The following is a 14025-nucleotide window of genomic DNA, read 5'->3' on the forward strand; positions in this document are numbered from 1 at the left end:
TTTATAAAATAAATAAAAATGTCCATTACTATAGTTTTGAATTAAATATATGTAATATAAAAGCACAAATTTTTAAAATAAATATATGTAATTCTTTCGAAAATAAAATAAAATAAATATATGTAATATAAAAGCTCAATTTTTTGTACGGAAGACAATAATTTTATATTTATATTATATACTGAAATAATAGTTATGAAAAAATACATTTATTTTAGGGTTAATAGTGTTTTTTACCTCTATAAAATTTTCGGTTTGATTTGCATCCTAGTAAAATTTATTTTTTTTCAGGAAAACACCCTTAATAGGCCATTCAAAAACCAAAATTTCTTGAAAAAAAAAATCTGAAAATGGCCTATTAAGGGGTGTTTTCCGGAAAAAAAATATTTTACGACACAAATAAAATCGAAAATTTTATAGGGAAGAAAACCAAAAATAACATCCGATAGCCTATCCAATCGAGAGGCAAAATTTCTTAGAAAAAAATGAAGCAGCCTTATTCATTTCTCACGATTTCACTTAGAAATAGGAACCTACCACAGCCACATGGAAATTGAATAAGAAAATAAATAAGTAACTTAATCTAGCGTGTTTAGCAACAGGAACACAATCTTTCTTAACTACCTATCACAAACTAAATCAAAGACTATCTTGAAAAATATAAGATTTTTTTTTAACAATCCAAAATGAGATATATTAACAAAAGTTTTGTACCCTAGCACAAGAAGTGCCAAAGAAAACAAAACAAAGTTACAACAAAGTTCCGATCAAAGCAAAAAAGGAAAATAAAAAGAGCAAATCAGCCAATCCCCAAACAAGCAAAGGGATGTTGCCACCATATATGATAACCAAATGAAAAACACACATTTTTTGCTTTCAACCATTTGAGAGATGTAATCTTAACATTCTCAAGTAATATAAGATTATTCAAAAAAAAAAAAAAAAAAAGGAAATAGAAATCAAAGATAACGAGGTGCATGCTACAAAGCATAACGACAATCATGGTAAGTAAAAAATTGTTTATGCAGTTTACTGCTGGAGTTGAGCAACTTGATGGCGTGAAACTTCCAGAGTAGATATTAAAAATTTGACATTTGTCTTACCAAAAGGTTGATCCTCTGATTCCTGCTGCAGAGGTCCCAAAATGAACTACATAGGCAAACGCAAAGATGTATATTATACTCCCTTCGATCCAATTTAACTGACCCATTTGTAAAAAAATATTGTCCCACAAATCTTGATCCATTTCACTTTTCAATGCAATATTAATTACTTTTCTCCAATTATAACTCTAATTAATACTACTTTCACAACTCCCAATTCAATATATTATACTTTACATTTATGATAAACAAGAATGCACAAATACTTGAAAAAGGCACTCAAAACTATTTTTCTCTCTCTTTACTTTATACACTTTTCTTAATCTGTGTGAAATGGAAAACTGACTCAGTTAAACTGGAACGGAGGGAGTATTTACTTGATACAACATGACCTGTTCTTACAAAGGGGGTGTCGTCGTAATGCTCATGGATGGAAGGAAGAAGTCATAGAGCAAATAAAACCATTGTAGTCATGTTTCCATCATACGCTAGAAATAAATCAAACCTGAAGATTCTAGCAGAGTTTCCTTGCCTGTTTAAGTTAAAGAAGGTGATGACAGCTAATAGAGTTGCATATAAATTTTGCTTCATTCTAATTACTAGATTAGGAAACTTTTTCAATCACATAGTTCTCCAACAGCAATATAAATTTGAACACTGTGATCTTATGCCTAGCTTCTACTGTTGAGGATCTCGATATACATCCTAGTATCAACATGGTTTGTTGAGGCAGGTGATCTATAATTAAATGACGCATAGTTACATCTATTATCGATCAAACAACATTTGAAATAAGATAGTTTCATTTCCAAACAAACCAAACCACTTCACATAGAAGATAAAATAATCCCATTAAATGATTTGCAAAAGGCTAAACTACAAACCCATTTTTATATGTTCACTAGTAGCTGCTGCTGCTGAATATTCAAAAAAGGATCTCAACGAAAAAATAGAATGAAGGAAGCGTTAGAAGGAGCTGGTGCAGGAATTTATAATTGCAGCGAATGCAATTGCCAGTGAAGTTTTCTAGAACAAACAAGAAGCATTAATATGTCAAAAATTAATTTTACAGACTATTGAAATCTTAATCCTTTTACATAATTTCACTAGGAGCATCATCTGAGACAAGGATAAACACTTCAATTTTTCAATTCTGCTAAAACTAGGATATGCAAAAATTAAAACCCCTACACTGTTATTTTTAGGCCACTAATGAATTAAACATTAAACATAAACACATTCGGCACTGATTGGCAAACAAAATGTTTTACAAAACAACAAATTTTGGGACTCCTTCAACACAAACAGGTTTTTTTCTGAATTAAATGGCCACGTGTCTTCGATGTTTAACTACGGTTTGCATCTGTAAAAATCCAACATTTCTTCCTCTAAGGGATGGGTCTTGCCTGTTATTACTAGGCAATGCAAAGGTGCTCCAAAGTCAATCAATTGTAGTTGCTTCATTGTTCCAGCTACTATTATTTGATCTTCACTTCCCAGACGAGCAAGCCCAACACACTCGGTATCTTCTGTGTAGGCTGCAAGGCAAGGTGGGATACTACTTTCAGTTTGATGGATATGATTCTTGTGAGAAATAATAGCTCAAGTATCAAACAAATATCACAGAGATAAATTGTCTCATAATCAAATAATAATATAAGACACGTATATCATCCAGAAAAGAAACTGCAAGCTAAAATATATGAACCACAAATATAGAAATGAATCAATGATCGATATATATCAGCAGCTCAAACAAAATTCGACACTAGAGCATTTTAGCATACTAAATTTATAACGAGTCTAGTGTTACTATAATTTCTCAAGACTTGAACTAATTGTAGCAGTTCATCTGCACAATCCAACACATTAGAGACTAGATGGCAAAGTGTAGTATTTATATAATCTTTGAGAATGAGAATGGGATCACATTTTATGGGCTCTAATGCTTCGAATATTATCATTTTATTTCTTGTGTCTTTGAAGATACGGTAGACCAAATGAAAAGAGCCAAAGAGGAAGTAAGCAAATGTGCATAAAAAAAAAATCCTAGATATATAAGTGCTTTGACTTCTATTTAAACAGCCACAAATTATAAAGGGTAAAGGAATTTGGGTGAGAAAAGCTATTGATAATAGCAGCAGTGTTATGTCTACACATCAGTTTGTTTCTTTTATTCCATTAGGGGAACTTTCATTGTTTGATAGCATAGTAATCTTTAAAAAGCTGAAAATGAGCTTATAAGAGTAAGTTTCTGGCAAACAAGGTAAAATACATATCAAATTTCAAACATGTATATTTGACTATTACAACAATCAAGAAATGCATAATCCAGACATGAAACTCATGCCTAGAGTGATGTGAATGGTCAAAGTACTCACCAGATTCTTCACGTGCTTGTGAAATCTCCAATAACTGCTCAATGGCTGTGTTTATAGTCATATATCTGGGAGGTTCGTATGCTTTTCTTCCTCTAAAATGAAGAAACAGACAAAGATAAATGAAAATCAGTGAATAGGTAGTTATAGACAAAACAAACCATTTAATAAGACCAAAACTCAATGCCATTATATTGCTAACATAATAGCGATTTCCAGAGAACCTCAGCAACCAATACTTAATGATAGCTTAAGAAAATACCCAATCAATGGAAAATAAAGGATTACTTGTCAAACCAACCTGCACAAAGATTCAAGTGTCGGCTCCTTCACCCGAATATCTGTAACCATATCAAAGTGAAAATTATATTAGCTTTCTCAATAAGCAAAAAGAATGAGCTTTGGTACCCTTTCCACATTCAATGTATTTTCTTGATAAAAGCGACATTGATACAGGCACAAAAATTTCAAACGAGCACAAGTTGAGAGTAAAAATAACAGACAGTAACCTAACCTAACAAGCAAAGTGTGTGAAGTCCCAAATTTCGATTTTGTTGAATCTTTTCATAGAAGCTATCAGGTCTCCACGTCTCAGTAAAGAAAGGTATTGAAACAGTTTCCCCATAACGATATAGCTGCAAACCACAAATCCCAATTGCATTCATGACAGATGCATTGTGCACAACTTTGACTTCGATTCCCATCTTCTTAGCTCGAACAACAAGGTCAGTGTGAGTGGTAGCCCTGTGAAAAACACCAAAATCAATAACTGAAGCAAAACAATAAAATTGTTAAGGCATAATCATATCATATAGATTAGATATGAGAGTAGATGCATACCCAAAAGGATCACCAACAACAAGGAAAGCAGAATGAGAAAGTTGAGCTTGGGAGAGAATATCATCCGCTTTTTCTTCAACCATTTCTCTATCGGCAAGAATAATGGGTTTACCGTATAGTTTTTCGAGGTTGGAGAGGCCGTGTGAAGAGAGACCGAAGGAGAGAAGGGAAGTGTAAGCTTCCATGTAAACCTTGTCGCATTTTTGAATAGCTTCTAAACCTTTGAGTGTAATATCTTGCTCATCGCCCAACCCTAAACCGATTATGTATAACATTTTTCTACTGAAACGTGCTCCTTCTTGATTATTCAAATCAACAATAACAAATCAGTTCAATTCGCACAGAGAATCGAATCAATTCAATTCAAAATAGAAAAGTACTGAATTCATACAATGCAAAATCGTGAAATCAATTGATACAATGACAGTGGAGAAAAATCAGCTGGCAACAAGCAACAAAACAATGGTTGGAATGAATGGAAACCCAATGTAGTGAAGAAAAGCATCGATGAAGAACAAGAGCAATAAATCAAATCGTAGAAAAACAACAAATCAAGCACAGTAGAGAAGAACTTACTGTTACAGCGCGGAGAGAGGTAAGAAGGATTGAGGCGGCTGCGCGGGAGGGAGAATTTGCTGCAAGAGTTGTTGCAAATGAAAAGTAGTCAATATTATGGATTTTTGGGTTCAAAAACTCATACTCCGTAATTTTAGGTTAATGAATATCCTTATTTTTATTTTTTTTTAAAGGAAATGCTAACCGGTGTCCACTTTAATGATATGAATAATGAAATTATATAGTAATTCTTAATGCATTGAGATTGTGTAATTTATCTATAATAAAGCCAAAAATAGTTCATTTTACAATAATAATTCTCTTTTATAGTATGTTTAACCAATGCCCGAGAGCACCGTGCACCGGTTAGCTCTTTTTAATTAACGTCAAGTAATTTTAGGTTAATATTAAAAGTCTTAATGCTTAAGGAAACTTTACTCAATTAAAGAATTATGAATTGAAAAAATTTAATATTTTAATTTCAGATGCATTGGATGTGTAAATTTCCATAAAAATTTATTATCTAAAGTTTTTTTTTTTTAAGAAATTATCTAATGTCTTTATAAAGTATTTTAGAGCACCGGTTAGCATTTATTTGATATTAATCACTCACTCCGTTTCTTTTTAATTTTCATTTTTGCAGAATTTTTATGTTTCTAATTAACTGTCACTTATTAAATGTTGTTTTACCTTTATTACGCTTGATTATTTACTATATAGAGAGAGATAAATATATGAAATGAGATATTAAATGATAAAGGTTATTATAGAAAAAAGATGAATTGTTTTATCAAAAGTAGTAAAAAATACTCCCTCCGTCCTTTAATATTTGACAGAGTTGATGTTATTACATGCTGATGCATAATTTTAAGCTTAAATATCTTGAATAATATATTAAAAAAAATTATGAAAATTTGATATTTTGAAAATACTCATCGAAACAAATCTAACGACATCTTAAATGATATTATTTATCTTTGTATATTAGTAGAAAAATATGGTCAAAATTAGTTAGGTCAAAATTACACATTTTCAAATTGGTCATTTATTGTAGGACGGAGGGAGTTTTTGTTGTCTTGATTTTTGTAAAAAACTTAAAAGTGACAATTAAAAAGGAACGGAGAGAGTACTAATTTATACTTTTTTAAAAATGATTGATTAATGGGTCATGCTAGACTCTTTTTTTTTTTTTTTTTTAAGGAAGCTCATGCTAGGCTATTTGTTAAGAAAGCAACACGTAAAATATATTGAAAATAATAATTTTAAAGTAACAGACTCAATCTTTATTGAAAACTCGACTATTTTTAAAATATAAACATTAATGTAGTGTTTCTTTTGGTCTAATAGTTTAGTGCTTACACAATTAAATGTGGAGAAATAGGGTGTCCGAGGTTCGAACCCCGAACCCTGCGTAAATTATGCTATGTCCCTATTAACTGAGCTAAGCTCACGGAGACATTAATGTAGTGTTTCTATTCAATGATTTTTGTTTTATATTTAAAAGATCGTTAAATATATGCGGAAGAAATTTTTTATATATCAATATGCGATAGTCGATATGATTAGATTTAGAAAACTCATTACTATTTTTAAAATATTAACATTTATATTTTATATATATATATATATATATATATATATATATATATTTTATACTATATATAAAGAAAATAACATATTTCAGCTATTTTGGATTGACTTTTTTGTTATTTCAATTATACCCTTAAACATATTTTTCTATAATAATGTTATATTGTTGGTGTTTATTGGAACAAAATGTGTTTAACATTAACCCTTAAGAGTTTTGATGATAACAAGATATTAAAAATTGTTAATTGTATATGCTAATATTTGTTCAAGTGTACATGACTATAGACAAAATTTGACATCTTAAAAAGGTCTTGGAAGAACAATAAAAAGCAAAGGAATCAACAAAAAGGGAAGCTTAAAGCGTTTGAAGAAAACTGCTCCTGAAGACAAAGTGCTCCTGAAGTGGTGACGTCATCAGAAGTTAGTTCATCAAAAACAAGTTTATCAGAAGCCAAAAATCACTAGAAGCTGCAGTTCATCATGGGATGCAACTTAAGGTTTCAAAAGCTGTTTAATGGATTCAACATCGTCTAAAGATTGCAGAAGACTGGAAAAGTGAAGCAACGACTATTTTGAAAGGATTTGAAGGCATTGGATGCTTGTTCTTCAAAGAGCGTTTACAAAGTACGTTTGTACGAAGTGTACAACCACTACCTCCACTACTCTGTTTTTGTCTCTGCTACAAGACAAGAAAAACAGTTATGTCTGCAAAGATGTTCATTCACAATGGTAATGCATTTGAAATTGATCCTTCATAGGACAATAACTATATCAGGCAAAAAATAATTGCTGATTGATCAAAAGCTTCAAAAGACTCTATTTTTGAATGTGCTGACAATTCAACGTATCTTTCACACCTCTGTATAAAGGAGTGAAGACTCATAGTTACATACATAACAATACCAAGAATTACAAGTGTCAAAACTCTGCTGAAATTGTTCTGCACTCAAAAGTTCACTTAGAATTTCTTATCAAAGTTCATATCTTAGAAATTCTAGAGTCTTTAGAGTCTATATCTGATTTGTATTGTGAACACCACTGACTGTATATCAAGTGTTCAACCTCAAACATTTTTCTTTGTAATTATGTTTGAATTAAGAAGTCTCTTGCAATTGTGCCTGAGCATTAGAAGTCTCTTGATTGTGTTCAGAAGTATATGAAGTCTCTTGCAGTTGTGCTTGAGCATTTGAAGTCTCTTGCTAGTTTTAGCAGTGAGCAATTGTAATCAGATATTATATAGTGAACTCTCATTGGAAGTGCAAGGGGGACAGGACTGACTTCCGGTTCGTGGAAGGAACCTGTATAAATTGCTTTGTGTCTTTCATCTCTCTCTTTGTTTATCCGCTGCAATTAGTTATGAACATCACTTCAGAAGTAGAACTCTATCTACTTCTGATTAGAGTTTTCAGCTTATAAGAAAAAAAAGAAAAAATCAACACAATTCAACCCCCTTTCTTGTGTTTTTCTCACCTTCAATTGGTATCTAGAACCTTGGTCTGTTGTCAAAACACTTAACAGTGTAACAGAAAAAGATATGAGAAAAACATGTCCGTGCGGAACCTGAAACCAGTACGAGAAATGCTATTCCATATGACTATGGTAGCAACAAGAAATCTGACTATGGAAAAGTTCCAAAGTTCAATGGAGATCCTGTAGAATTTTCCTGGTGGAAGACCAACTTCTACAGTCATGTCATGGGCTTAGATGAAAAACTATGGGACATACTAGAAGATGGTATTGGTGACTTGGTCGTTGATGAAGAAGGAACTGCTATTGATAGGAGAAAACATACTTCTGCTCAGAAGAAATTCTACAAGAAGCATCACACAATCAGAGGAGCACTTGTCAAAGCTATACCTAAAGAAGAGTATATGAAGATGAGTAACAAATCCACTGTTAAGTCAATGTCTGCCTCTCTCTGTGCTAACTATGAAGGTAGTAAGAAAGTCAGAGAAGCAAAAACTCTTATGCTTATTCATCAGTATGAGTTGTTCAAAATGAAAGATGATGAAAGTATTGAGCAAATGTACTAAAGATTTCAGACTCTAGTTTTTGGACTTCAAATACTGAAGAAAAGTTATGTAGCCTCTGATCATGTGAGTAAGATACTTAGAAGCTTACCTGCAAGATGGAGACCAAAGGTAACTGCTATTGAGGAAGCTAAAGATTTAAAAACTTTGAGTGTTGAAAATCTTGTCAGCTCTCTCAAAGTTCATGAGATAAATTATGTTTTAAAAGATGTTATATTTATTATATTGTTGGTTTTTTTTTTTTTTAGTTTTCTCCGTCTTAAAATTAAAATTATGTTTGTTACAAAGAATAAATTGAAAGTGTGTATTTATTATACTAGTTTTTTTCATAAAGAGTATACTAGTTTGTTGTCAGTGGAGAGATTAGTTTTAGAATTAGATTAGATCTGTGGGCGTTGTGAAGACTAGATAATTTGGGTATTTAGGTTTGTACCATTAAATCCTAAACCTACAAGTTGAGCGGCAAAATAATATTACGAGAATTCATTCGTTTGGAGGTTTGTTTCAGAATTAGCAGTTTGTCCTAGCCATTGACTCCTTCCTTTCATCTGGGCTCAACCAGCGATCTGAAACACAATCAAATCCTCGCAGCTTAGGTAACGAGTTCCAACTTCTTCCGTAACAGCTTCAAAATTCAACAAAGGTCCAAATTCTGTTTCCCAAAGAGTGAGTTCAAAGGCAATAATATTATTAACTGCCATGTCCAAGTCGAAGAAGCAGCGATCATCATCGATTCCAATTGAAGAGTGTGACAGGGTTAGCTCCCTTCCGGACTCAATTATCTGTCACATTCTCTCCTTTCTCCCAACCAAAGACACCGTCGCCACAAGCATCCTCTCCAAGAGGTGGAAACCATTGTGGCTCTCAGTCCTCACTCGAACGATTTCATCGACCAAACAGCCTTCATGAACGAAACCACTCTTTGCAGTCATGTTTACTCAATCATGCTATCGCGTGACAACACACTGCCAATACGATCATTCCGCTTCAAATGTTGTGCTGCATACCAACCCAACGAAATAACCAAACTTATCATTGCAGCAATACAAAGACGAACTGAAACCCTTGAACTTAACATGTTGTCTAATTTTTTAGACATGAAATTAGCTTCCAACATATTCACTTGTATGACGCTTACTGTTCTCAAATTAAAACACCTAACAATCCTCGGAGACATTCCTCAAATAAATAATACTATTTCACTACTCAAAACTCTCCACTTGGATAGCGTTACTTTCAACACTCATAAACAGATCATCGACTTTCTCTTGTTCTTTCCCATTCTGGAGGAATTGCAAACAAATAAAGTAAAGGTATTTCCTTTGAGGGAGTTTGTTCCTAAAACAGCAGACAAGATCAAATGCTTGCCCAATTTGGTGACAGCCAAGCTTTCTGATAACAAACCTATTCCTCTCTTCCTGCTTTCCAGGGCACGGAGTCTCAGTATAACTCTGGTAAGTAAGAGTTTGTTTCATTTTACAAAACAATTCACAATATCATGATTCCTTTCTAATGTTTTCCCGTCTTTGTAATTCATGCAGACATGGACCCACTATTTCCAAGTCCCCATTTTTTACAATCTAACTCAAATGGAGCTATTCTCTAACTTAGAGGGTAAAAGTTGGCCTAAGAAGTGGATGTGGATGCTAGAAATGCTTCAGCACACTCCAAAGCTTCAACATCTTATCATTCATGAGGTTTCACATATAATCTGATTGATTTCCTGATATGTTATTTATTTTGTTTAACTCTACCTCTACCTATCTTAACTTTTGTTTTCTGTTTTTGGTGGAAATTTACTTATTGTTAATAGGAGATAGAAAATGGGATAGAGAATGGAAATGATGACGATGATGATGAGGACATTTGGGAGGACCCAAAGATTGTTCCAGAATGCCTTTCATCTCAGCTCAAAACTTACTTGTTTAAGAATTATAGAGGCAAAAAGTGCGAGCTTCAATTTGCAGAATATGTTATGCGCAGTTCAAAAGTATTATGTAACATGATAATTCACAGTGCTTGTTCCATAGATTTAAATGCAAAGTACCGGATGTTACAGAAATTATCTGTGTGTCCAAGGGGCTGTAAACTTATATTTGAATGACTAGGGGAGGCTAGGATATATATAATTTTGTATGTCTAGCTTTCTTGTTAGATTCTAGTGTGAGTCAATGGTGTTTGAAAGACAATAACTCTGCCTTATTTTGTCCTCTATGTCGTTTACATTTTCAATTATGTATTGGCTTTCATGCAACTAAAATCCATTCCAGTACCTCTCAACTTTTACTTTTCCTTTCATTTTCTTACTGATTGTTTTTTATTTTAGTTATCTCTATCACTATCATTTTCCAGCAGTTGTTTATTAAATATTGATATGATGCATAGCTACATGGATCACAGGGTGTAAATTCTGAATTCCTGTTTTTAAGTTTGTCACTGCACTTTTTTTTTTGTTGGGTATTTTGGCCATGGTGAGAAAATGCCTATTATAGCATTATAGAATTAAGAAGTCTCACTAGATTCTAAGATGCAATATGTTCGCACTAGATTTTGCTCAGTCACTTGCTCACATACTTCTCGTTTTTGAGTGAATATGCTTATTAGTTCTTGAAATTGTAAGCATCTGTCAAAATGCCCATGTGGTCTTGGCTGTTCTTGCGGTGACTGTCCTTCAACATCAGTATGTTCCAATTCATCATCAATAAGGCAAAAAGGATGACATATAGAACAAAATCAGTGTCTAATGTCATCAGTGGCGGTATGTTGTATTCTCATAATCAGGAAGAGAACGAGAACCTCCTAATTCATCAGGTTCATAACCAAATTGTATTTCTTCATTACGAACACATGTTTGAGAGTTATCTTCCCTTTTTGTTTTAAAGAGTTTTGCTTGCTTTCTTTTTTCTTCCTTCCTTATGCATGCTTATTTTTAATTTTGTTTTGACTGGTGGTTTTTATTATATGATTATTGAAGATGCTTCACAAAACAGGAATGAAATACAACTATCAGTTGTGCAAGGATACACATCCAATATTTACAGGTGACTACCCAGGCCAATTATGGTCTTGGCTTCATCTTTGGCTAAAGTTATTCTACTTTGTCTAGGTCTAATCAGAATAAAGGTTGAGACTCGGCCTGAAAAGGTATCACATAGCTTCGATGCTGAGAAGGTATTATACTTTGATTCTTTTGAACATCCCATTGGTTTGTACTTATCATTTTATGGATTTAATAAGGTGGATGTCACTTTTGTACCATGAACCATAAATTTTAAATTCAAATACAATACAAAAATTCATGGACAAAGAAGGGGCATTGATATTCTGTCATTGTTATGCTTTAGTGGTTACACGGTTTCTGAACATTTCTCTTATACCTTGTTCTATATTTGACTATAGTTGAGTTTGTGAAAAAAGCCAGCTACACTTGTAAGCTCTGGGTGGGACTTGGGAGTAATGCAGCTGAAGAGCAGCAGCCTTTAGATAGTCATCATGTTCCGTTTTACAGAATTGAACAGGTTCTTACATTGTTGTACTTCTTGTGTTATCCCCAATCTTCGTAAAAGATAAACTTTTCATGTTCATAATAAACGACCTTGCCTTATGAATTTCGCATTTTATTCTGCAATTTCTTTCCTTGTCTAGTGTAAAAAAGGGATGAATCTTTCTTATTTCTATGCATAATTACATGGTTTTTCAGAGGACAGAATGTACCTGTTGACAAACTTGTTTGTAGAAAGAACTCTTTTCTTTATTAATTTAATGATTTTCCTTAAGGGGGAGGATTGGCGCATCGGTAAAGTTGTTGTCATGTGACTGAAAGGTCACGTGTTCAAGTCCTGGAAACAGCCTCCTGTGTCAAAAACAGGGTATAACTGCCATGTCCAAGTCGAAGAAGCAGCGATCATCATCGATTCCAATTGAAGAGTGTGACAGGGTTAGTCTCCCTTCCAGACTCAACTCAACTATCTGTCACATTCTCTCCTTTCTCCCAACCAAAGACACCGTCGCCACAAGCATCCTCTCCAAGAGGTGGAAACCATTATGGCTCTATGTCTTCACTCTCGATTTCACCGACCACCCAAACTTCACGAAGACAACATCTCTTTGCAGTCATGTTTACTCAGTCATGCTATCGCTCGCGCGACAATACACTGCCAATACGATCATTCCGCCTCAAGGATATCACAGAACTTATTATTGCAGCAATACAAAGACGAACAGAACATATTTACTTGTAGGACGCTTACTGTTCTCAAAATAAATGGCCTATCAATCATGAATGACATTCCTCAAATAATGGATGGTGTTTATTTACCAAATCATAGGCATATCATCAACTTGCTCTTATCCTTTCCCATTCTAGAGGAATTGCAAACAAATAATGTATATGTATTTAAATTACCTGTTCCAAAAACAGCAGCGGACAAGATCAAACACTTGCCCAATTTAGTGACAGCCAAGCTTTCTGATAGCAAAGCTATTCCTTTCTTCTTGCTTTCCAAGGCACAGAGTCTCAGTATAAAGCTGGTTTAGTCCTTTGTAATTCATGCAGACATGGCCCCACTATGATGAAGTCCCCATTTTTACAATCTATCTCAAATGGTGCTATTCTCTAAGTTTGAGGGTAAAAGTTGGACTAAGAAGTGGACGTGGATGCTAGAAATGCTTCAGCACAGTCCAAAGCTTTAACATCTTATCATTCATGAGGTTTCACATATAATTTGATTAACTCTACTCCTCTACATATCTTAACTTTTGTTTCTTGTTTTGGGTGGAAATTTACTTATTATTTACAGGAGATTGAAAATAGGATAGAGAATGGAAATGATGACGATGAGGACATTTGGGAGGACCCAAAGATCATTCCGGAATGCCTTTCATCTCAGCTCAAAACTTGCTTGTTTAAGAATTATAGAGGCAAAAAGTGCGAGCTTCAATTTGCAGAATATGTCATGCGTGCAGTTCAAAAGTATTAAGTAACATGACAATTCACAGTGCTTGTTCCATAGATTTAACTGCCAAGCACCAGATGTTACAGAAATTATCTCTGTATCCAAGGGGATGTAAACTTATATTTGAATGATGATGGGAGGTTAGGATTTATATAATTCTATATGTGTAGCTTTATTGTTTTATTCGAGTCGATGGTGTTTCAAAGACAATAACTCTGCCTTATTTTGTCCTCTATGTCGTATACATTTTCAATTATGCATTGGCTTTCATGCAATTAAAATCCATTCTAGTTCCTCTCAACTTTTACTTTTCCTTTCATTTTCTTACCAATTGTTTTTTAGTTTAGTTATCTTGATCACTAGTGGTATCACATAGCTTCTATGCTGAGAAGGTATTCTACTTTGATTCTTTTGAACATCCCGTTGTTTTGCACTTATCATTTTATGGATTTAATAATAAGGTGGATGTCATTGTTTGAGAATTGTTTTTGATGGTGGAATTTTTTTGGTTGAAAAGTCCTCTGGTGCGAGTATCAATAATTACCATGAACCATAAATTTCAAATTCTAATGGA

At 33.4% G+C, this 14025-nt stretch overlaps 2 protein-coding genes across 4 annotated transcripts; one reads left to right on the forward strand and one right to left on the reverse strand.

Annotated features, from left to right (window-relative positions):
* Positions 1-2148: 2148 nt before the first annotated feature.
* Positions 2149-5035, reverse strand: LOC11437114 (probable diphthine methyl ester synthase). Of its 3 annotated transcripts, none has more exons than XM_003603696.4 (6): positions 4898-5035; positions 4322-4619; positions 3996-4225; positions 3783-3822; positions 3485-3576; positions 2149-2641 (listed from the first exon to the last, which is right to left on the reverse strand). In XM_003603696.4, the coding sequence occupies exons 2-6, from the start codon at positions 4594-4596 to the stop codon at positions 2454-2456; spliced, it is 825 nt and encodes a 274-aa protein (XP_003603744.1). In that variant the 5' UTR covers positions 4597-4619; positions 4898-5035; the 3' UTR covers positions 2149-2453. The 3 variants fall into 3 exon arrangements, with proteins under 3 accessions (XP_003603744.1, XP_024633605.1, XP_039688110.1); XM_024777837.2 differs by having other exon boundaries at positions 4322-4616; positions 4898-5013; XM_039832176.1 differs by lacking the exon at positions 4898-5035 and adding an exon at positions 4713-4743.
* A 3868-nt stretch (positions 5036-8903) lies between these two features.
* On the forward strand, positions 8904-10768 carry LOC11432126 (FBD-associated F-box protein At5g56370). Its single transcript, XM_024779145.2, has 3 exons — positions 8904-9950; positions 10038-10193; positions 10310-10768. Exons 1-3 carry the CDS (start codon positions 9402-9404, stop codon positions 10598-10600), a joined length of 996 nt encoding a protein of 331 aa, XP_024634913.1. The 5' UTR covers positions 8904-9401; the 3' UTR covers positions 10601-10768.
* The last annotated feature ends 3257 nt before the right edge of the window (positions 10769-14025 follow it).

This window comes from Medicago truncatula, chromosome 3 (assembly GCF_003473485.1).
Source record: "Medicago truncatula cultivar Jemalong A17 chromosome 3, MtrunA17r5.0-ANR, whole genome shotgun sequence".
Lineage (NCBI taxonomy): Eukaryota > Viridiplantae > Streptophyta > Magnoliopsida > Fabales > Fabaceae > Medicago > Medicago truncatula.

Excerpts from the sequence above, each read along its gene's own strand:
- LOC11437114 (XM_003603696.4), bottom strand. The coding sequence starts at position 4,596 with ATGTTATACATAATCGGTTTAGGGTTGGGCGATGAGCAAGATATTACA. Across the intron at positions 4,226-4,321 it reads GTTGTTGGTGATCCTTTTGG|GGCTACCACTCACACTGACC; the intron begins GTATGCATCTAC and ends TGTTTTTCACAG. Across the intron at positions 2,642-3,484 it reads ACAAGCACGTGAAGAATCTG|CCTACACAGAAGATACCGAG; the intron begins GTGAGTACTTTG and ends CTTGCCTTGCAG.
- LOC11432126 (XM_024779145.2), top strand. The coding sequence starts at position 9,402 with ATGAACGAAACCACTCTTTGCAGTCATGTTTACTCAATCATGCTATCG. Across the intron at positions 9,951-10,037 it reads GGAGTCTCAGTATAACTCTG|ACATGGACCCACTATTTCCA; the intron begins GTAAGTAAGAGT and ends TAATTCATGCAG. Across the intron at positions 10,194-10,309 it reads AACATCTTATCATTCATGAG|GAGATAGAAAATGGGATAGA; the intron begins GTTTCACATATA and ends TATTGTTAATAG.